Genomic DNA, 23,801 nt, shown 5'->3' on the forward strand with positions numbered 1-23,801 from the left:
TGATATTTTTGCAGCAACATCAGAGCAAATACAAACGAATGTTTACTTGGCAGCGAAACAACGGAATCGGCTGCGGCAATGGGATGAACCAAACGAAATGCCGCAATCGGAGCGACGATAAGATAGCGTCGGCTACGCGATAACAAAAGCAGCACCGCGACGAAGTAACGAAATGACGCCGGCGTCGCAGTGCCGCAGCGCAACTGTGAGAATGGAACAAGAATCCCAGCAGCTGAGCACCCACCCCACCGCACGAGCAACGCGCTGCCAACGGCATCCACCAACACGAACGCACAGCGGCCGAGACGGTCGAGCACAACGCCAGCCAATTGGACGTATAAAAGCAACAGCCCCTGCATGTGGCAATATCACAAACGTTTCGCACGCGCAACCAGCCACAAGCAACTTGCAACAGTCGCAGTTGCAGTCAGCCAACCGAAGGCACAGTGTTCTAACGAAAATCCGTTGATTTCCAAATTAAAGGCCGCAGGAGTAGTAAAATTTCACTTAATTGCAGAAGCGATTAATAATTTGGTGAGTGAGTGCGCAGCATAACTTAGAAATCTAATTGTATGGCAAAAAGTAGAGTTAAAGAATTGAAATAAATGCGAAATGCTCAAGGTAAAAACGCAAAGTGACATGGCGAATGAACAAGCGAACTTTTGGTGCACAAAGAATGCTCGGCCGTGAATGAGCGCTTTCTGTCTGAGTAATTTTTCATAGTTTATATTTTTTTTCGAAAAAAACTCGTAATTTTGCAAATGGACGAAACAATTGTGGCAACTGAAAAGTGCTAGCTGCAAGACAGACTATTGTGCCGAGCTCACTGCCTTTCTTTGTGCCGCCAAAGTTTCAGTGAGAATTTTTGAAAAACGACTTGCCCCGCTGAAGGTGAAACAGTTGCGAAGCAATTTGTGTTGTCGCAAATTAAATGGACATTAAAGTGCAAACACAAGCTTACCGATAAAAATTTGTCGACAAGACCGTGTGTATGTATGTATATACATATATATACAGTAAAATAAAGCCCAATTTGTGTCAGCCACACAATATTCGGCTCCAAATTAAGATGAAGTGGACAGGCAAAGTTTCATGGTGATTAAGGAATTTTCTTGGATATTTATGTGCACATAAACATACATATATTTGTATGTACATATCAGCACTTTGCTGCGTACTTGCAGCACCTAGGGTGTGGCTAATTAATATTGTGTCGCATATAGCTAAGAAGCGTTGGCGAAAACTTCTCAATTAAGACAGCCAAAATCTCAATTAAGACTTGCGGAAAGTGCGATTTGGCGATTCCAGAAAAGTTAAGTGAGTAACGTTTGAAAATAATAGGTTGTTCTTGAAGAATACGAAAGATATTGAAACTTGCATTTGATTTTCATCAGAAAAGCAGGTATTCATAAATACGATCAATATACACAGTCTGCAAGAATTGTATCTCAAAGACCTGTGCAAAATTTCATGAAGATCGGTTGAGCAGTTTTCGAGAAATCTTGCCAACCGACTTCAAAAAACAGTTTCTAGAAAAACGAATTCAAAGACGGCGCATTTGGCCTAGTTAGCCTCAAGCACACAAGTCTGCAAGGCCGTATCTCCGAACCTATTACTCGGATCAACTCGAAAGTTTAGGGCAATACTCTAGATGTGTTGCAGAATTCACTAAAACAAAAAAGATCAATTTCTTGAAACTCGTAAGCCCGTAAACCCATGTAAGCCCTTAGGAAAGGTCACCATAAGAAACTATGAAACTATTATTTACTATATTTGGTATAACTTCGTTCAGTAGCTCACAAGTGAAACATAACCTCTAAGTTCTTAAATAAAAATGTTATTTTTCTCTGAATTTATTTGTAGCAGAACGTTTCTGGATATAACCAAATCACTATTTTTTACAAAAAATCGCTTATCTTAAGTTTTTCATAAATTCTATATTTTCCTTTGTAAAATAAAAATAACATTTATTCGAATATATTTATACCATATGAAAACGCAATCCATAATTCAACAAATGCGTTTGTGTGCCGCCACAGTATTAAAGTCAGCTTGTTTTCAATTCAATTTAATTACGACTGTATTGTGTTATTAATACAATGAAATAATAAATATTAAATTTTAAAATAAATTTTCCTTTGAGTTAGCCACATTTGCAATTGAATTATAAATTTAAAGTGAAAAAGTATTTTTTTTTGCATTTTCAAACAACGCGTAAACTAAGTCAAATCAGTTGGGAATTGTTGAACTTTGGTGAAGCTTCTATAACATGTAATTAAGAAGCTGAGTAAGTTGCATTTGGCAACCGAGTTGTTTATCTCGTTTCCCGTTGTTTGTGCGCGATGGACTCCTAAACTACTGAATTGATTTTAGCAAAATTTATCACACTGTGTCCAGTTTGAAGCAAATTAGAAGAAAGGATAATCAAAACAATTCATAAATAAGAAATACAGTGATTATTAAGTGGACGTTCTATTAACGGACAACTCTAATAACTGGACAGAAAGGCTGGTTCGTCTGTGTCTGTTTATGGGAGATTCCATTGTATATATTTCTAAACATACGAATGTATTCCCAATCCCCCAAAAAATATAATACAATTGTTATACTCAATAATACCATAACTCAAACGTCTATAACTCGAAGTTCTCCATAACTCGAGCTCTTGAATTAGCAATAGAAGTCAAATTGCATACAATTTTCCTGCCATAACTCAAAGTTTTTTGTGATTTATGGTGATTCGAGTCAGGAAAGTTCAACGGTAATTATAATTTTCAGTAAATGCTAAACCTTAAGAGCCATTTTCTCAATATCTGGTTAGCAGCCATTTGTCAGTTAAGTTCTGGTAAGCTTAATCAGCATTCCTTTTTATGGTAAAGAATTTTGTTTCTGACTCGAACTGACAGATGCTGTTAACCCTACTGAGAAAACAGCATTAAATTCACATTTATTTGTATGAACATATTCAAAACTAAACCTCAAGTACAATCCCCGGGATTCTTATACCAACAAAAACGAGTTCGCCTTTATTCGTAAATGAAATTTTCATTGTATTGAATAGTTTATTCTATGAATAATAGTATAAAATGTATACCACACCAATGTGTGGCCCGATGCACTAGTTTCTTCACAATTTTATGTTTAAATTCATGTGTTTTATGAGTGAAGGGCTTTTAAGAATATTTGAAACAGATTTTTAGTTACTTACTGTTCTTTAATTAGTGCAATTTTTTTTCACACAAAGGCTTGGACTAACAGTTTCAGGTCTTCAAAAAGTCTCAACAGTATTGTGAAATACTTTTTATTCCCTGCGGAATTGTTTTATCTTATTAGAAGAAAATTGCTTGTCTGACATTTTTTAAGATTTAAAAGATACCACAAATTGACGAAACCCAAAGTATGGGTGCTAAAGAAACCTAAAAATATTGACCAACATTTACTTTCATATCTGAGAGCTTAAGCAACCCCAATCAAAGCAACTATGTTTTCTGAACTATCACTACAGTTACGTTTTTCAATGGAAATTTTTAGTTTTAAAGCAGAACGTTCGTTTGCTTATATATTTCCATTTGTTTTCTCAACATATAAAGCAAAAGCTTCAGGCGTTTACCCACCCAAACGCTGGTCCACGCTTCTATTTATCTAGCTGTGCGCTTGACCATCTGTCTGCGCCTTCACAGCACTGTGTCTACAACGACATTTATTTGCTTAGAATTTGAAAATGTGAAAACTTTGCGCAAATGCACACAATTAAACACGAAACCACAAATGAACAACAATTGCAACCGCCGCCAATTAAACAGACATACCTGACGGTGCACACATGCATATATACGAGATGTGTATATGCCGGTGGGGTAATGCGACAAAGAAAAGTCAAATCCAAACAAATAAACCGTTGAGTGATGTGTAAATGCGGCAGGTAAATTGTTGTTGTGTCTCTTGATTTGGTTGCCATAACAGTATTGAAATGGAAACGAATTAAGCAGCAGCTTCAAAGTAAATACCAGCGGATTCAGCCAACAATGGCGGTTGTAATTGCTCGATGTCACTTCTACACACATATATATATAAATACATATACGAGCATATATATGTCACTTTATCACATTACATCTGCATTACAAGCGCTGTTGGCAGCCACTCAAATGCTCACCGTGTGTAATGAGAATGACAGTTTTATTGTAAATAATACTTTTTTTTGCTAAATTACTTTGATGCTTCAAAAGTGAAAAGTTAATATGAAAAAGCTTCACTTAATTTATATACCTTTTATGCAAACTTTTATAGGCGCGCCAGCCACTCGAACGGCATGTAGTGTCGTACAAATGACAAGGATGCACGCGAGCTTGAATGGTTTCACACTGCGTATACGCGACATTAATGCCATGTAAATTTATGCATGTTGATTTTGCTCGCGCTGACTCGCTGTCTCATTGTGCTTGGCAAACACTTTGATTTCTTCATATGCTGGCAGTGTACACATTCACATAAGCGTTCTAAATGCCGTTTCCATATAACTGCCGTCTTTGTTTCGCGAAAAGCGGTGGCGTATGAGTGATTTCAATCGCGATAAAGCGCCACATTTGAGCGTTGACAGACATTCAACGATGGCATGATGAAGAAATTGAGCTCTCAATGCATAAGAAAAGTAATTTCAAGTTTGATTGACTATGAAGCGCAGCGATTTCCTCGTTTATCACACGCTTCTTATTGATTAATAATGTTGATTTAGTGCAGAAAATTATTAATAAATAAAAAATAATTACACATTAACTGTTGACGGACTTGATGGATTTGCTTTGCTTTCGTTATGTAATGCAGCAAAGTATTGAGGCAGTTTGGAAAATTTTTGCTTGTAAATTTCATATCGTCATAAATTCATATCGTCTCTAAGAAATATTGCTGGAACAAAGAGTAGGTTTAGTATAATTTGTTTACCTCTTGAAAAAAAATGGCATATTTTTGCAAAAAATTAATAGTGGAGCAACTTAGTGTGTTCTATTTGAGTTGGAATTGTATCTCATGCATTTTCCTACGTCAAATTGTGAGTATAAAAAATCACACATAAACCAAAATGCAGCTCAATATTAACTTCCTCACCAGATCTCAGCAGATATCACCTGTCTTAGAGGGTTTCTAAAAACTATTATACTATCAGTATGTCCTTTTGCATCGTATGAAAGACATTTTATGCAATCTGTTAGTGGGATTCAATAATTTATTGATTAAAAGTGTTTAAATCCAAAGAGCGGTCTAAGAAAAAATCACTTAATGATAAAGCTCTTCAGCTTCTATCTTAATCTTATAGCTTTTTAATACAATTTATTACCAAAAAACCTCACTCATAAAATATTCAGTGTAAATATTATATGTAAATATTTTCTAAGATTACTTTCTCTTGTAGTTAGTCCACCAGAGACGGTACATTTAGACTTTCGATTGAACTATTATTATTTTTAAGGGGCAGACCTAGTGTGAGAGCTTAAAAACTGATTTTGGTGAACTAAAAAACATGTTTGAAAAAAATTAAAAACATTTCAAGTTACACGGGATCTCCGACGACGCTGAAAAAGGTCCTCTAGTGCTACATTGTTTATGACCTTTTCGGGGGTGAAACTTAAAATAAATTCTCATTGTAAAAAAAAAAAACAAATACTGATAGAACATTGTATTAAGAACTATCTACAATCACGGCAGCAAATTTTTCGCTATGTGTCAAAAAAACTTTCATTTATTTAAAAAATCGTCAGCTGAAAGGCAAAACAACCTATCACGGAAGAATTCGAAATTGAGTTTTTTATTGCTCACGATTAACTACATCGTACATGTAATATTGTACAATTTCAAGCTCTCGCTCACAGATATAACCAATGTATTGGTTACCATTTTATAACCAAAATCAAAATTTTGTTTCAATATGAGTTGTTTCTATTATATCCTTCGCCTATTTACTTATTAAAAGTTTTTACGTTATTTTGCATTTTAAGTGACGAAATTCGCTTAACAAAAAAAAATTTTCTTATATTTATTACCTTTTGACTAAGAATTGAGAGTTACATGAAACATAATTTTTTTCTTTAAGCGAGCTTCTCCAAGATTTTTTGTAAGATAATTGTTGTTAAAGCCTTATATGTAAATTTGTGCTAATTAATAACAATTAACAACAAAAGTTGAGTTGCAGCGAAACCAGTTTTTGTAACTTTCTTTTTGTCAGCTGACAGCAGCAATGACTTTATGGGTCAAAATAATAATACAAGGCCACCATAGCCGATGCCGTGACTCACACCGATTGACAAATGCGGCTGCAAAAAAATGCTAACAATAAATAAGATAAAGCTCATAAATAAACACATCAGTAACATTTGAACGAGTTTGAGCAGCGGCTTACCACAGCTTATTAATAAATAAGCAAGCAGCTTTTTTACGCAACTCGGCATACTTTACACATTTCTTTTGATTTTTTTTAATGAAATATCAGTGAAATATGCCGCTTTGTTGACATATTCCTTAATTATTATTCTCTTTATATTTCGTGCTTATTAAAGCATATCAAAAGCTTTGAATTAAAAATTTTGCTTGCTTTAATGTGAGTTCGTTGAAAATTTCGGTAACTTTCACAAAATGTAGAAACAAAAATTTAGAAATTAAATAAGATAAGCTGTTGAAAAAATAACCGAAATCTGTTGATAAAATTTAAATGACGTCTTATTGTGGGACTAAAATCGGTCTCTAAACTACAAACATACCTAGAGTTCTTGGCCTTTGCTCTGACTATACAGTTTTTGTTAGTCTTTTTTGCATATTTTTTGACTTTGACTAGTAGTTTTTAGAATCACAAGGAACCTTTGGTCCAGTGAAATCCCCCTGAAACATAAGCCTACCCAGCAAACTATCAGATTTTTCTATATAAAACAAGCGGTTAACTGAATCTTACTTAAGAAGACTCAGTGACTTGCTGAGCTTGGTAACTCTGCCTATAATTTTTTTCCAAATTATATTTACATGATTTTCAGAACACTTAGAATAACCAGTTTGGACAATGAACCCAGTTTCTGCTTAACGAAACAAGTAATTTTTGCATGTGTAAGGCACATTTGTTTATAAGATTGTGTTTATGAGATTAATACTTTATAGGATTCAGAATGATTCTTGCTTTTTTATTTGATTTCATTAAATTAAAAAAAAAAACAAAAGAGTTTTCGATTTGGATGTGAAATTTTTAATGAGCTAAGCAAGTTGCAGCATTGAGATTACTGAAATAATTGACAGGAAAGGATTCCGGTATAGTCTCTTCTTATTCCTTTGAAGTTTTCCAGTGATTTATTGTTAACAATCAAAACAATTCATAAATCTTACAGTTTTGTCGGCTTCTGAACCACTTTGGATTGCTATGAGAACCGCCTTCAAACAAAATTTAGACACGACGTATAGAAAGAGAAAATAAAGCTAAATAAAGTTTTCCGATCAGCTTAGCTTTTATTAGTTCAGAGCTTTGCATGAGCTTTACACATAAGAAGCATAACACACATCATATTTATTATAGCTAAAACCTTGTAAACGCCAGTCACATAAATATGTATGTTAGCTTAAAATTTCAAAACTTTCATAGCGGGGATTGCAATGCCAAATTTTTATCTGAATTTCGTCAGTTGGCACATTCCAAACGTTCTTCTGTGCATTTGTTTATTGACATACAAGTTTTTAGTATCCATTCCAAGGGAATCTCTTGATGCGTCACTACTTTTAAGTGTCTGCCTGAACATATGATTGCCAACACACACACACACACACATGGACCCAACACATAAAACATAAGTATGCATGTGTGCCTGAGCATTCCGCCCGTCTTTGATGGCCATGCTCATAATTCTGAATGCAATAACTTTTCAACACATAGTATCAGCCACTGCAGCAAGGTGGCATTTATGAAAGTCACCATATGTGCCGAGCCATACTTGACATTCGGCAACGCTACGCTGGGCTTAGCAGCGCTGCCAAGAAGATCATGAAGGAACAAGAGTTGGTTCGCCGGAATTTCAGGTCGACTGTGACAAATGCATAATCCACTCGAAATGAACACAAACGAATTGTCGGGCTATTCAAGAAAGCGCCGCGGCAACATACATTCTTGCGAGCGAGCGTTGCGGGCGTTGATTATGGTCGTGTGCGCTGAAATTGTCGTTGCATTCAATAGCGACGGCACTCGTACTCGTGCATTTCCCCGGCAGCGCGCCGTGGCGATGTTTGCGAGTGTTAAAAGCTTACAATAAATCCACTTAGTAGCGTCCTTTCTTGTAATAAAAGCGGGCGAAAGCTCATCGAATATGCGGCCTCTGCGACGTTCTCGAGTGCTGCACCCACATACACACGCCACTACATACTTATCGTGCAATTTTAAATGAATGTATGCACACTCGCTCGTGTACCAGCCAGCTTGTAGCTTGCTGAGTCAATAGTTTGTTGGCCGCTTGTTTTTGATTTGCTCGAAAGCACTCACACATACATATACACAAATGCACGAGCGTACAAGTGCGCCTTGGCATTCCATTGAATGTGTTGCAGCTTCCTTTACTTGCTTGCATTTCCCATTGCCTTAAAATGTTGCAATAACGGAGTATTTTCAACTTTGCCAGCACTCTGCGCTCGCACATTTGAAAAACTGCTCGAAATGGATTTCTTTGAGAAATTTATTTATTTAATAGAAGTGTAGTGGCCATATCGGCGCTTACCAAAACTGAAAAAAATAACTTTCACAATATTTATTTGGAGTAGTTTGAGTTACTGTTTGCTCGGCAACTTCATTACAGACATTTGGAGAAGAAAGCAAGAGCATAATAAATATGGCCATTTTGAAGGAAAACTTTGGACAACAATTCATCTCAAGAAATGGACCCGTAAGTTGGCCACCAAGATCATGCGATTTAACGCCTTTAGACTATTTTTTGTGGGGCTACGTCAAGTCTAAAGTCTACAGAAATAAGCCAGCAACTATTCCAGCTTTGGAAGACAACATTTCCGAAGAAATTCGGGCTATTCCGGCCGAAATGCTCGAAAAAGTTGCCCAAAATTGGACTTTCCGAATGGACCACCTAAGACGCAGCCGCGGTCAACATTTAAATGAAATTATCTTCAAAAAGTAAATGTCATGAACCAATCTAACGTTTCAAATAAAGAACCGATGAGATTTTGCAAATTTTATGCGTTTTTTTTTTAAAAAAGTTATCAAGCTCTTAAAAAATCATCCTTTACTTATCGTGTAATTTTAAATGAATGTATGCACACTCGCTCGTGTACCAGCCAGCTTGTAGCTTGCTGAGTCAATAGTTTGTTGGCCGCTTGTTTTTGATTTGCTCGAAAGCGTTCAAGCACTTACACATATACACAAATGCATGAGCGTACAAGTGCGCCTTGTCATTCCATTGAATGTGTTGCAGCTTCCTTTACTTGCTTGCATTTCCCATTGCCTTAAAATGTTGCAATAACGGAGTATTTTCAACTTTGCCAGCACTCTGCGCTCGCACATTTGAAAAACTGCTCGAAATGGATTTCTTTGAGAAATTTATTTATTTAATAGAAGTGTAGTGGCCATATCGGCGCTTACCAAAACTGAAAAAAATAACTTTCACAATATTTATTTGGAGTAGTTTGAGTTACTGTTTGCTCGGCAACTTCATTACAGACATTTGGAGAAGAAAGCAAGAGCATAATAAATACCAGGCGATGTGCTGGAAATATATTTCATTCGAAAATAAGAAAATCAGTAAACTATTGGTAAGAAGAGAGCGAAAAATAGTAATAGATTTCACAACTGCTTATTTGGCACTATTTACGCTCCGTGTTTTTAATGACATTTCAATATTTCAAACTCTATTATATTGTGTATGGTCTAGCGTTGTCCTGATAGAAGACGAAGCTCTTTCTGTTGATCTGTTCTGGCCGTTTTTTTCGATTGCTTGCTGCTCTCATCAGTTGTTGACAGTTAAATGTAGAATCAATCGTTCGACGAGGCTGGAGCAGCTCATAGTGGATGATTCCTTTCCCATTCCAATTTGATACCATTTGTACTGGCACTGGAGATATACGACTGCGTTGAGTCGATCCAAAAAAGATGTTGAGATCATCTGCTTTCTTATAAATACAAACACGTTGATTTTCAAGTACCAATTTACTAATTATTTCGATGGTATCGTCATTAAAAAAGGTGGTTGCACGTCTGCATGACAAGTTTTTGATGACTTCACGAACTTCATTGGATATTTTGTGCCACTCAAACCTTGTCTTCTTGGTAAAGTAGACTTCTAAAAATACTTCTTCAACATTTTCAATTATTCTGCTCACAAACTTTCAAGCAAACTCTAGTTCAATTATTTTCTTGGTAAAAATCCGCTGGCAAATTTTTCGCGAGGTAAATAAACAACTGAAAAATCCACACTAACCGGCATTTGGAGATCAAACTTCACGTGAACATACTTGAAAAACAGTTCTTACCTTAAAATTCTAAAAAATTGTTTATCGATTCGGTTTGTTGGGGCAATTTAAATGGGGTCCGCAGTCCATTAAAATTAGATATTTGCTTTTTTTGTTGGCGTACACACCGCTTACGCGGTTATAGCCGACTTTTCATGGGAGGTGTTTTTTACGTGGCGGATACCAAACCCAGCGCACAAACCTGCGGAGGGATGTTTCCTCTTCTATTTTTAGATCGCCTTCAAATGGATGTTTTTTGGCTATCCAGAGGATACTTTGTCACAGACCGGAAGTCGTGAGCTGTTTGAGCCATATGTAAAAGAATCGTTTCTGGCCACTCCCAAGTGAATGGCGATCAGAGAACTTTCTTCACTTGCGTGAACTTAGACTTTTATTCATAAATCCAACTGACTCTTGGCTCATATAAACCGCTTTTGCCACACGCTGACAAAAATTTAAGGTTGTAAATCAAAACGTTGAAGGTGAAATAATTAAATTTATAGCAAATTGTTCGAATTAGCATAATTATTATAATTATGTTGGCATACCACCAAATTTTAAAGTACATTATATAAATATTCTAATTGCATTTTATACGCTCTCTATGTGCTCCACACAGAGTTATTGGCTATTTTGCGCGACTAGCTCATTTATGGTCTCATTTGGTGGTAATTTATGAAAAAATCAAAGGTGGAATTTTTGTAGACTGTCCAACACGCATACTAATAGCCCTAAATAGGCGGCAAACAACAAAGCAATTAACCACGGCAATTTATGGCTTTGGCATATTTACATTATTTATGACCCGTTCGTTCTTTTCACACCTCTTCGCTATTGATTAGTTGTCGCTTAGGTGGGAAAATTACCAAATTTAATATTTCATGTGTGTGTGTATGTGAGACAGTCTCCAAATTATATTAATATGCATAGTTAGAGTTTGCTTAAAAAGAGCTTGGCTAATAATTTGATAATATTAAATAATCATTAATAATCGATTTCTGAAATATTTTATTTTAATTAACTGTTGCAAAAAAGTATGAATGGTCAATGAGAGCACAGTAAAAAAGTTCAAATTGTCTGAAATTCGAGAGAGTAAAAAGTACTTTTGCACTGCCCTTCAGTTGCCGCCAATTACAAATTTAATTAAGTAGATAATCGGTAAATTAATGCCTCGTGCGAATGCGTCGTTTTTGTGCAAATACTCTTACATATTTAAATACTTATATATCCGCGGCCTGATAAATACTTGTGTAATTTAAAATAATCGCTGTAAGCTGCTGACTGCGCGGTAAATTATTTAATACTCAAACAAGCATATCGAATTTCGATTTCAAAATAGCTCTGTGGAATTTCGCTCCATTCATCAATAATATTCGAAAAACGTGTTGTTTTTTCCCGGTCAATTTACAGCGCTGATAACCTATTTCACGGTGAAATGCACCAAATTAAAGGCTGCAGTGGTGATTAAACAGCGCCATTCATGGAAGTGCTTGGAAACACAATTCGGTGATTGAACAGATTTTCACTCAAGCCGTTCGAAAAAAAAAACAAATTATATTTTTTTACCTTTGCAAATTTTGTTGTTGTTTTAAGTTTACACATATATTTTTTTACGGTGACATTACATTGTTAAATAAAAGTAAGTAAACAAGAGAAATCTGTTCGAGGGATTACTGTTTTGGTCATGCAACTTAAACAAGCGATACGAGTTCGAATTTTAAACAAAATTTCCTTAATTTGAAGGTTGTAATATTTTCTGGCTCGGTTATAACCGCGTAGTGGTGTCTACGCCAGTAGAGAACAATATTTTTCGAGCTGTGTATCATCCAAATGCAAGATTTTATATTGTTGATGAAAAAGTAGCTATAAATTGGAAATGATTTTTTATGAAATATACTAAATGGTGCAATAAAAAATATTAAAATCATCAAATCGGTTCTAGCTTTTGTTTAGTTGAAATAATCTAAAATACCAGAGTGAAACTCTAAATAAATATTAGCTTTTCTTATCATAAATCTCACTGTGAAAAACTGCGCATTCAAAAATGTCACACATATTACCATATTGCGTGCATATAATACATATTAGAATTCCGTTATACATTGCATTCGGTCATTGCTTTATTCTTCTTGGTTGTTGTGACTATAAGCCGCTGAGATTACAATTTGAGTATAATTTCCGTGGCGAAATTGACCGCATTGTTTGCAAGGAGAAGTCCTTGGAGAGATTATGCAAGTATTTTGGTCGCTGCACTGAGCAAAGAGCAACTCTAAAAGCGAACTGTACGAAGGAAGTTGTTAAAAGCGATATAACCACGTCAACACTTTATTGCCTTTGTTGTACACTTAATTTTTTAACATATTTTACATATTGATCGATTTTTAGGGAATAAAATCAATCGAAAGTTGTAAATTCTGATGGTATTAAATATTCTCTCCGAATTTCAATAAAAGTTATTACGTGTTAATCACTTTTTTTTGATAAAAAGTCAATGATTCATAGTATATCCTGAAAAATGCTTTCAAAAATATCCGATTAGAGACACATTTTACAGATAAGATAGAATACTTTAGAGACAGTATTTGTGCAAAGTTTCATTTCGATAAAGTTATTATCTTTTGATATATATGAAAAGTTAATTTAAAAAAAATTTTTAATCCAACCGAAACTGTTCAAGTCCCCAAAATACCGAAAAAGTGGACTATAGTATCTCCTGTTGAATTTTGACCTTAAATATAGGTCAATGTATAGGATATACAATTAAAATTCAGATAAAATCTTCTCGTGATAATATAAGCTCTGTGTATTACAAATGGGCTGTATCGGGTTAGTACCTCCTCATATACCTAATGTAAAGAGACCCCATATATTTAATATAAAGACCGGGTGACTTCCTCCCGCATATTGGTCAATTGTGAGTTATCTCAATGAAAACGGGAGGGCGAGTTTTACTCATAATAGTGTATCTTTGACTCGGCTATAATCGCGTAAGCGGTGTCTACGCCAGTAAAGAAGAAGAAGAAGTATATCTTTGTGCCGAAAATTGATTGAGCAAAAACTTGACTTACCCGCAAATAAATAATCACCCCTATCATGCATTTCGATTACGTTCCCGCTCTACGATCCGCCGGAGTCGAAATTAGGTATCATGCGTTGCGATTGGATTGAAAGAAGAAGAGGAAGAGCTATAACTCTTTCGAAATCAGCTGTTTGCTTTAAAATATGTGAAACTGGAACATAACAAAGCAAAAATACACAAATTACTGCTCTTCAAAGAAAATAAATAAAAGTAAAATTTTTATATTGTCATAATTTGTTTTAAACGCAACTATGAAATCTTTATCCGCGGCGATATTACTGGTTGAGGAGGAGAGCAGCGCATCTCAGAATGCTGGGGTGAGAATTGAAAGGAGAAGATTACGAGATATGTGTGATCTCTTCCAGATGAATGACGGGCTGTAAGTAATTGTACGTGAAAATAGACATTTTTCTTACAATTTGTTTACTTATTTAGATTAAAAAAACTTTCATCTGAATAAGGACGCATTCAAGTATGTCCTAGATACGTTTGCGGAAGAAACGACGACAAGTAAATTTGATGCTACCTCTTTCCAAAAAGCCTGCACATCTTCCTTAGGACGCTGGTGGAAACCGTTGGTTATATCTAGCTTACTCTCCATTATATCTGCCAATTTTCCATATTGCTCTTGTGTTGTTGTTTTTGACCTGAAAGCATATCAAAAAACATCACTAAAACTGGAAATATCGTGTGTTTTACAACTTTTAAATACAAGTTTTACTTACATTTTTAGAAAATTAAAAAAAAATCACGCAAATAATAAAATTTTCGCAGCAAAATAAAAACACAAAAAGTTATCCGCTAACAAAATTGCAACTTAGCAAAACGGAGCTACGATCGAAATGCATGATAGGTAGAATTGTAAATTTCGAAGTTGAACTGAACGGGAACGGAACGCATGGTACCAAAGTCGGCAAACGGAGAAAATTTCAATCCAAGTCGAAATGCGTGATAGGGGTGAATATCAGGATTTTCGAACATCCGTATTCCATATGATCGGTGATTGTATGTGAAATACCTTTCAGGGAAAAGTTTTTTGGTATGTGACCACCCGCAACTCCCATATTATCCTGAGGGAATTTATCGGACTTTGATTCTTGCAAGTTGCAGGAATATAAAATGTTCGGTTACACCCAAAGCCCTTCCTTTTCCAATAATATTGAATACATCTTATCATGTTTGCTGGGTAATTTTACTTTGGTCAACCAATGTTCAAAGTGTATAACACCAATAATATTATCTCTTGCTATATGTGTATGTATGTATAACAAAGTTTTGAAAAAATTTTTACTAAGTTTTTAGAGCATGAAGCGAACAACTTGGAACAGTACCTAAAAAATATTTGTAAGCACCTTTTTCAATTTCATAAAAAACATTATGGAGTGTAGCTATCTTGTTTAAAAGGCTCTAGTTCGCCCAATATAGACATTTATACGTTTTGTTTTTAATCCAGATTATTGAAGCCTGTTCTATAAAAACTATTCGTGAGAACGTAGAAATCTCAATAAGGTTATGAGAAACGAGAATGCTTTGAGAACGATAATGTGATTCCAAAATGGATGATATCATTATAACGGGTGATTTTTTTGAGGTTAGGATTTTCATGCATTAGTATTTGACAGATCACGTGGGATTTCAGACATGGTGTCAAAGAGAAAGATGCTCAGTATGCTTTGACATTTCATCATGAATAGACTTACTAACGAGCAACGCTTGCAAATCATTGAATTTTATTACCAAAATCAGTGTTCGGTTCGAAATGTGTTTATCGACAAATTTTGTTCAGCGATGAGGCTCATTTCTGGTTGAATGGCTACGTAAATAAGCAAAATTGCCGCATTTGGGGTGAAGAGCAACCAGAAGCCGTTCAAGAACTGCCCATGCATCCCGAAAAATGCACTGTTTGGTGTGGTTTGTACGCTGGTGGAATCATTGGACCGTATTTTTTCAAAGATGCTGTTGGACGCAACGTTACGGTGAATGGCGATCGCTATCGTTCGATGCTAACAAACTTTTTGTTGCCAAAAATGGAAGAACTGAACTTGGTTGACATGTGGTTTCAACAAGATGGCGCTACATGCCACACAGCTCGCGATTCTATGGCCATTTTGAGGGAAAACTTCGGACAACAATTCATCTCAAGAAATGGACCCGTAAGTTGGCCACCAAGATCATGCGATTTAACGCCTTTAGACTATTTTTTGTGGGGCTACGTCAAGTCTAAAGTCTACAGAAATAAGCCAGCAACTATTCCAGCTTTGGAAGACAACATTTCCGAAGAAATTCGGGCTATTCCGGCCGAAATGCTCGAAAAAGTTGCCCAAAATTGGACTTTCCGAATGGACCACCTAAGACGCAGCCGCGGTCAACATTTAAATGAAATTATCTTCAAAAAGTAAATGTCATGAACCAATCTAACGTTTCAAATAAAGAACCGATGAGATTTTGCAAATTTTATGCGTTTTTTTTTTTTAAAAAAGTTATCAAGCTCTTAAAAAATCACCCTTTATATCTTCTTCCCGACCTAGTATGAATAACAAGTCTTCTATGTTTAATTAAACAGGTTACCTTTAAATAGAATACGTTTCTTATTAAGTATGTCAAAAGTGAGCTAAGACTCAGGAGGTTTTACAGGTAACTTCAAATACTTCGCAAGGCTTTAATGCTTACATGTTAGCTCATCTTGCTGTATAATTCTGATATGATTTTCGGCGGATAAGGTCACTTTTTTTGAATATACTTTCTAGCATAAGGGTATAATTTTCTGCTCTCTTAGTTTGGGCAAACACCTATTTACCTGGCAATGGAGCTTTGTTCATTTTTCTGAAATGTTTTGGTTTCAGTTGAAAATTTTGCCCAACTGCTGCGAATTAAATTGAAATTTATTCATTTACGAGTATAAGCAACACGAAAGTTGTAGCATACTTGCATAACTGTAATTTGAAATATGCTAATACATATGCACACTGTATACAAAATGTAGCTTTTAACGCTTCCGCTCATTAGAGTGCAACATTGAAACGGTGAAATGGTGGAATGGTTGCACAACCTAATTTGAACTAACAAATTTGAGTTCTTCGGATTCTTTCTGTGATTGCAATTCGTCTTTTACTTTACGGCATTTTAGTGCTCACTTATTTAACTTAACACAAATCTGTTGCTCACTGATTTTTTCTCATTTTTCGCTCTCTCCTTTACCTAATTCAATTTCAGCATTCCAGAAACTTTTGGCGCTCAAAGAAGTTACTGCAGCGCTACGACATTTGTCAATAGTTTTTCTACAGTTAACGCAGTTACAACAGCAACAACAACAACAGTATCATGTCGATCTCCGACTTCCGTAAGAAGAAATTGCTCTTCCTGTTCAACGTTTTCTTTGGTGAGTAATCGAATCTAATAATGGCATAGAGTTACCAGACTAATGGTATAATGTTAAATATATTTTGGTTAATTGGATTTTGAAAGTATTTGCTAAAATTTTCAAGTATTTATGTTGCTATTTGTGGTCTCTAGTAGATTTACGGTTTCATGGGTTTTGTTAAGGCACAAACTTTCATTAATGTTATGAGCAACGTGCAGAAGAATGAGATCTTAACTTCTAAGTCTGAGAATGTGATGTTACTATTGTTAATTACCATATTGTTAGTTGCAGTACTCAATTCCAAAAGTTTTAATAGAATTTACCCTTAGCATGTAAAGCTTTTCGTATTTTTTCCCATAGATTAATAAAGCTCGATATTATATATAACTTAATCGAAACCGATTTTGAGGTCAGCTCATTCTAATATACTAAAATTACCTTCATGCACATATTGATGTCATTAATTAATATTAATGGCCTTTACAATAAAAATTTGGAATATTTTAACTCATTTTTTATACAGCTGACAGTATCAAATAAGGCTAGAAGCCACGTGTAGTATATAAATATGTTGCAACTATAGCTAATTTATAAAATAACACACAACTATTGCCGTACACATACTAATAAATAGCCGCGCTTGCTTTATTTGCAAAAATTAAAATATCAATTTACATTAAATTTCATGAGTTTGTGCATGCCGCTTATGGGATTTAGCGTGGCGGGCGTGTGTGTGTAATAATTTAATTGCTTAATGCACTGACATTTATGGTGAATTTTCAACAATTTTATTTTGTAATAAAATTTCAAATTGACTAGCTTTGCAACTAACAGCATGGAAAACCAATTAATTTTATATAGGTAATTTATTTGACAAACGCCGTTGGCAACCCCACGCCTCACGTGGCCGTAAAGGGTTGGTGGCAGCCAGCCTGGTTGTGGGTGGGCGCGCGCTGCTTCCGCTGCCGTGGCACTGACACGGCCAATGTCGATGGAATGTGGCAGGCGGAAGTGTTGACAGCTGTGTGCACGGCACTCAAAATAGAGTTTTGGATTTCCGAAATGGAAGCGCGAAAAAAGTTGCACACAAACTTTGCCATGCGCTGCTGCACGAGCTGACAGCTACGCACAATCAAATTGAACAGAGAGATAGTGTGTGGTTAAGTAAACGAAGCTTTACAGCTGCTCCTGCTATGTCGAATTGTAGGCTTTTTGTTTTTAGTGAAATGTCTGAAATTATTGCGTTAATAAAATGCACAAATAGTTGAAAAAATATCACACCTTGTTAAATAATTTATGGTGGCCTACTGTAAATTCACAACATTCGACACTGAATAACTTTCACAGCTTTGAAGCACACATAACTTTCATTTGCATTGCTTTTTCTCTTTTCTTCTTGCTCTTGGTACACCACTGCGTATGAACCACTCACGACATCGCCAAATGAGAATGCGTCCAACTATGTGCTCTGCACACAAACAATCAACCATCGACAACTACAACAACAACGATGTTGCGCATGATGCAACAATGTACCTTAAAACAACTTCAACAAACTTTCCAACAACCCACTTCGACGGCGACCGCACCGACACCGCCCCGCACCGCCGTCTCGACGCGTCCGTCAACAGATGTCAATCAGAGCGGCGAAATCGACGTTAAAGACTTTGAGTTGGCCATTGAGGTAAGTGTTGACACAAACAAAAGGCACAAAAGGGACAAAAGTTTCGTTAGGAAACTCACTTCCGGAAAGTTATTCTTTCATTTCGATGGCACGAACGCGCCGGCGCACGGCAAAAAGTGGCGCGCACACTGTGCGGCGTGGCACAACACTTGAGCGAAATTTATTTGCATGCAAATAATTGCCATCAAATTTGTAGTTCCACACTTGGTCCCTTTTTTTGGTAGCGTTGCGACCGCTTTTTGGCTGTCTGCATATTTTGCACACATCACACACACACTAGCATATTTTGTAAAGCCGTGTGCGTGTGTGTTTGTGAAATTCAGTGTTACGCCGTAGAAGCGCGCAACCAAAAACAGAAAAAAACATAACGAGAACGCCATGTAATTTATGCGTGTGTTTCAGCGTGCGCCTCACTCGCCTTTTATCACAGTTGTGCGAATTATTGTTATTGCTGTTGTTGTATTGCTCTGCCGCTGACATGTTGTTTTTTGTTTTGCTCTTGTATTTGCATTTTTTGTAGCGCGTCTGCAAACTGCGCGGCTGGGCAGAGAACACACCTAAGAACAAGGAGATCCACGCGGTCATGCTGGAGATCTGGGAGGGCCTGCGCTCCAAGGCCGACAAGGACAATGATGGGCAGGTGAGTAAACATGCGGCTAAAAGACAAGTAGTAAAAAATAGTTGAAAAGGTAGCTGTGAAATTCTGCTCCAACGAAAAGAATCGCATGTGTGGGCTTTTAAAATTTTAGCAATTTGCATATCAATTTCGGGCAAATTGAATTACCAGCACAAAATGGGTGGATTTAACGACTTAATAAAGGCACTATTGTGGGAAGTTTAAGAAAAAAATACTTAAATTGAAAAATGAAATTTACTACCATTTTCGATATATTGATACAAAGTTAAATTGATTGGGACGATGTTCCAATGTTCGCTGGTGCAAAGGTTGTCATATTCGTTGAATATTATTTAACCAATATTTTACTATAGTCTTGTGATTTTTTCACTGTGGTCGAAATTAAATCCGATAATATCCGAGTGTCTACGTCCTACTTACGATAAACTGCACCGAACATTTCAATCAGCAAGCTATAGGCAAATAAAATTATTTATAACCTTCTGATCCAGGCTGGATTTATGATATAACACAAAATGTTTGCACATTTACTTGAACTGCTTCTTCTTCTTCTTTATTGACGTATTCACTGCTTACTCGATGATAGCCGAATTTACAACAGCGCACCACGCTGGTTTCAAGATAAACGAAATTTTTGTTAGTTCGGGGGGGATACCATAGACATCGAGGCATAAAGGCAGCTCCTTTTCGTCCTGTCAAAATCAGCTTTGAAATCGAGGAAAAGCATTCTCTTTTCTCGGGTCTTTTCTAAGATCTGCTGTTTGAGTTGCTGATTTTCCAGGCCTAAAGCCACACTAATAAGGTCCAATTAGTTTGTAGACGGTGGGCTTTAATCTTTCACACAATACGCGCGATAGAACCTTATACGCGATGATGAGGAGGCTTATTCCACGGTAGTTGGCACAGATTGTATTGTCTCCTTTTTTGTGGGTTGAGCAGGGCACACTTAAATTCCAATCATCGGGTATGCTTTTGTCCGAGTATATTCTACAAAGAAGCTGATGCAAGCTGCTAATGAGTTCTTCGCCGCCCTGTTTGAATAGCCCGACCGGCAACCCTGGTAATTATATAATTAACCTTTACTGGAAGTTTCTAACGAAATGTTCATGAATTCTATAAGAAATTTGTCCATATCAGATGTACATCTAGAGGTTTGTTATCTGCTACGGTACAGTCACCAAATGCTTCTTCGAATAAGCTGTGAAGATATGTGGCTCTCAACTTAACCTAACCGGCTACGGATAATAGTCTTAATCGATTAAATATTGACCTCTCTACGAAGTATTTGTTATTCATAGTACAGCACTATTTATCAAACTTGCTACGCAGGTGGCAACCTGTACAATTTAACAACCTGCAATTTGGATTTTACTGTTATATCTGACAATTTTCTAAACTTCAGCAATTTCTTTGAATTTCTTTGCTGGGTAGTTACCGTAGTCTAATCTAATCGTAAATCGAATTGTCACTGAAACTTTATCTTCGCACTTCATTTGGGCAGTAAATTTGACTATGCCAACTTGTCGATTTGTCTGCATTTATTTGGCATTGGCAGTTGCTATTTCACTGACTTCGACGTCACTGCAGCGTTGAGCATAGTTCTTGATGCGATGCATTCCAAGAGAGCGCACACTTCCTCATTTGTATGTGTGCAGTGGATTTTCAAACGAATTTTGTGTGGACGGTGGGTTTGTTTTGCCATTTTTCATTATGATGAATAGATTTCTGTTCGAATTTTTTTCGCAGATAGAAAATTCGTGATTTTTCTTCTTCTTCTTAAAAAATCAAACAATGATGTGAGTATATATACATATGTACACATACGAGTATGCCTGCCTTTCCGGCCTTCCGGAAACTATCTCCATTCTAAATAACGGCATGCGTCAGAGCTTTCATTTTTCTTTCATCGAATACCAGAATTATCTCATATCATTTTTTGTACCCTCTTTGCTCTGCTCATTTGCATTTTTAGCAATTCCATTCGGTTGTTTATTCTCGCTTGTTTTGTTCCGCTCAGCCGTGAGTTTGCTTTCGCCACTCCACTGACAAAATCGCATAAATATTTTCTATGTCACAAACCTAAAACTCAATGCAGCGTGCATTTCCCACTGGCAGGAGTGCGCTAACTATGCCCCACACATGCAACTGGCAGGCAAAGTGCAGTTGGCGCTGCGCTGCAAGTGCAAATGTTTGAATAGGTAGCCATTTTTTTTGGGGTCCCGTAAACAATTTGCTAGCTCGCACTTGCATTCCGACTGAGTGAGCAGCTGGCGCGTTTCCGATATCGATGCTATCTTCCGTAGGTACTATAATGCATGTGTTTGTTGTGTCACCAACATGCGACAAGCGACAATAAACAGTTACTGTTGTAAGCGCTGTGATTGTCGCGCTCGGAATTTATGGCGGCTATTTGTTGCACAAATTCAGCCTATTGAAAAATTTCGCACTGAATGAATTATATTTGTAGAATTTTCCAATTTCTCGTAAATTCATCCTGTTTGTTGCAGCTTCGGCTGCTTGCTGGCGGAAATTGAGCGAAAAATATATTTCGTTAGAAAAGGAATTTTAAATTATCACTTTATTTACCCATTTTATTCATTCTAGTTAGTTTTGTGGCATAACGTTTTTCACATCTTATGTTAGGTCTGGCAGGCCAATGAGCATAGACCAGTTTTGGTCCTTTGCGATACGAAATGGAGTTCAGTTACAATATCCAAGTGTTTTAGGATGCCTGTGCTTGACGTGAATTTTAACAGACTTTGTGGCCTCACTATTGATAACTCTTCCAGTGTATCATACCGTAGGAACCCCAAATGCTTACAGCATACTCTTGTCAATGCGGGCAAGTACGCAAGAGATACTCCAATGTTTCCCTGGTACCTTGCTCTTGACATTTTCTGCATTTCCTCGATTTGTCAGCCACATTCTGCGGGCGTGTGTTGCCATCAGACAGTGATCAGTTAGTATTCCGATAAAGTTCCTATAGTCTCTTCTATCGATCTATTCCGATCTACAATTTTGCACATGACTTTTGCAGTTTGGAACCCAGGTAGCTCGTTTCATTGGGTTTTGATTATCTTTACCATGCTTCTGTCCAAATTGTCGTATAGACAATGCATGGGTTTCCCAATGTTGATCACGTTTTCGGTTGTTAGCCGTACACCATTCTTGGCAATTTCGTCCACTACTTCATTGCCCTCGATGCCTTTGCGACCTGCCACCCCGTAGAAGTGTAGTCGCTTGCTTTTGGCAACACTTTCTACTGCTGCCCTGCTTCCCAAGGCACTTCGGGTCAATATGCGATGCGAGGTTACTGCCGTGATAGCTGCTTGGCTGTCTACATAGGTGTTGACTCTGGAATCCAGATGAATTAAAGGCTAGCTCCGCGGCTTTCGTAATAGCAAAGACCTCAGCTTGAACTATACGATACAGCAGTGGTTCGGAAAACTAAAGGACCTATTCCTAACTCTGGACAGTATATCCACTTAACTCCATCATCCATTTTCGAGCCAGCCATGTTGGGTGCATCTAAAATACCGCCAACCATCTTTTTCTATGTTTACTTTGAACCTTCTTTCCCAGTTGAACATTGGGATCATGTAGTCAGTGCTTGTCAAACCCCCATTACCCACCGAGCTATGCCAGAAGGTTTAATATGTAAATTCTCCTGCAGCCAGTAGTCGTCGCGCCGATTTTGATGCGCATTCTTCAGCAAACAGGTCTAAAGGTGGAAGCTTTAGTAACAGTTCAAGAGCCGTCGTTAGAACTGTTCTTAAAGCTCCTGTTATGCACAGCGCAGCCTCTGTACCCTGTCCACCTTACTACAATAGCTGTGTAGCAGGGAGTTGGAAATTGTGACTGCTTGGGATGCTCCCACGACTGTATAGAAATAGTCATGAGTTCTATGCACTCGTCTAAGTTCTGCATAAAATAGCGTCAATAGAATGCGATTACGAAGTGAGTTTAGGAGCAGTGGACCATAATAGTTATCAGAAATATTCTTTCATAATCTTTCACTGACTCTATATTAACGAAATTAGCATGTTCATGGCTACTCCTAGGAAATTAGTTAAGTTCAGTTCTCATCTAATACTACTCCGCGTATATACAGACAGACAGATGGACAGAAAGACGGAGAAAGATTACTGTAAACCCTAGTTCACCTTACTTGATTCCAATTAAATTGGCTTAAATGTGAATATGATTTATTTTTATATGAAAGATCTACAATCTCAGGATTGACCGTTCTCTACTACAAACATCATACAAATTTTCGGCAGTAGTGTTGCCCACCTAGGCAAGAAATGAATTCCTTCCAGTGCACTTTTTGAGACAAACCCCGTCTGCCTCTCTATTCAAATTACCAAAAGGTCCTCTATTATATATTGAATAGTTGAAAAAGTCTTTTTGTAATTCTAATAAAGTTTTAACTTATTTCTTTATATTTATAATGAACTTTAATGAACCAAATATGTACCTTGTGGTCGACCAATTTTTGCCATATTTTCGCTAAGGACATTACTCCTTACTTATGACTTGACTTATATCAGTGTAAACATTTTTTGGTTTC

General features: G+C 36.7%; 1 protein-coding gene across 1 annotated transcript in view; it reads left to right on the forward strand.

Moving 5' to 3' along the window:
* Positions 1-382: 382 nt before the first annotated feature.
* The window catches only part of LOC105226721 (calexcitin-1), a 32,063-nt gene continuing 8,644 nt past the window's right edge, over positions 383-23,801 (forward strand). Inside the window, 4 exon segments of the mRNA NM_001304983.1 lie at positions 383-534; positions 16,763-16,928; positions 18,542-18,594; positions 19,115-19,234. Coding sequence (NP_001291912.1) covers positions 16,871-16,928; positions 18,542-18,594; positions 19,115-19,234 — 231 coding nt within the window. The 5' untranslated portion in view covers positions 383-534; positions 16,763-16,870.

This window comes from Bactrocera dorsalis, chromosome 2 (assembly GCF_023373825.1).
Source record: "Bactrocera dorsalis isolate Fly_Bdor chromosome 2, ASM2337382v1, whole genome shotgun sequence".
Lineage (NCBI taxonomy): Eukaryota > Metazoa > Arthropoda > Insecta > Diptera > Tephritidae > Bactrocera > Bactrocera dorsalis.